General features: G+C 52.1%; 1 protein-coding gene across 1 annotated transcript in view; it reads left to right on the forward strand.

The window, feature by feature from the left end:
* The window catches only part of LOC110295774 (sodium- and chloride-dependent betaine transporter-like), a 19,271-nt gene that overhangs the window by 15,705 nt on the left and 2,117 nt on the right, over positions 1–1,449 (forward strand). The window contains 1 exon segment of the mRNA XM_029478256.1: positions 997–1,317. Coding sequence (XP_029334116.1) covers positions 997–1,317 — 321 coding nt within the window.

Genomic DNA, 1,449 nt, shown 5'->3' on the forward strand with positions numbered 1-1,449 from the left:
GAACGGCCTGATTCCTTTTTTCTAGGATTGTCAGACGTACCTGGAGGCTCGATGTCTCTCTTAGACTTAAGTCAAGGACAAAACAGGCATCTTCCATCTGCGAAATTCCAGTCAGAGGGGACCTTTAGGGCCTTTGGCCTGACATCCCCCCCGACCCCCATACCCATCCTCAGATTCCTTCACTGCATTTCCTACAGCCAAGCCACTTGTGCCGGCGTTGTTGAACATTGAAGGCTCCATGGGCAGTCCTCATGCCTTCAAAACAGCTTCCCTGCTGTTATTGTTACACGTGGCTTTTTTGCAGGGAGGTGAATTCTGTCGTGCTTGGACTTCAAGGGATGGCCTAGGCCTCTCAACACTAAGATCACTAAGCTGCAATCCCAGTGCCACAATGTCTAAGCCATTGTCATACTTAGCATCACAACCCTGGTGTTCCTATGGTGTCCTTTCCTGCTCATGGAGCTGGCTCCTCTTCCCTCCCTAAGCATGAAATATCTGTCTGACTCTCCTGGAACTCTTGTTCTCAAAGGCTCGAATATACTCAATCAAGGAGGCAGACATTCCTCCTGGCAATATTGGTCTCAGAGCTTGAGGCCTTTAGAAGTCAAAGCTGTGGCCCTTTGAGGGTTGGCCTTCAAGTGTCAGTGGTCATTGGGAAGGCAGTGAGCCTGGGTTAGAGGAATTCCCCAGTTGTGGCCACCGGTGAATGGTTCTTCACATCTGAGGAGATTGGCTCTGCCTGAAAGAGGGCCAGTATGAACAAACGTCGACATAAGCCAAGCCAGTCAGTGCCTTCACTAGATGCAACCCAACCTGGCAGTGCTCAGTGTGAAGAATTCACAGCCCTGGCATCAGGAGCACTGCTTGCTCTCTATTCCTGGTACTTTTCTGGCTTTTCTCCCTTCCGCAGTATGGGTCAGTAAAGATTTGCTGGGACTGGCCCTTTAGGCCCGTATACTCCTGTGTATGTATAGGACAGACACTATTCACCCTTAGACAGGGCAGCAGAAGTTGTTTCAGCAGCCTGTGGGAAGTAGCTTTTGCCAGCACGGCTGCTGCTCCTCTGTGACTGGGAGGCTGGGCTGCACTCTTCCACTGTGTGGTGTGTGTTACCCTTTCTATCACAGCTGGGCCTGGGGGAGGAGTGGGAGTCTTCCCCAAGGCCAAGAAGCCTTCACTTCTGGCTCTCACCTTTTCTCTCACTCTGCTGGCTCAGGGGCTGACCGTTTCTATGACAACGTGGAGGACATGATTGGCTATCGGCCATGGCCCTTGGTGAAGATCTCCTGGCTCTTNCTGACTCCTGGCCTTTGCCTGGTATGCACCTACCCATTGCCACAACTCCCTCTTGTCTGTATCTGAGGGCTCTTTCCAGCCTAAGAGCAGGGGCTGGTCCCTCACTCTCCCTGTTCTACTGAACATTCTGCCTCGGCCCTCTCTCACAGTCCT

This window comes from Mus caroli, chromosome 6, assembly GCF_900094665.2.
Source record: "Mus caroli chromosome 6, CAROLI_EIJ_v1.1, whole genome shotgun sequence".
In the NCBI taxonomy this organism is placed as follows: Eukaryota; Metazoa; Chordata; class Mammalia; order Rodentia; family Muridae; genus Mus; species Mus caroli.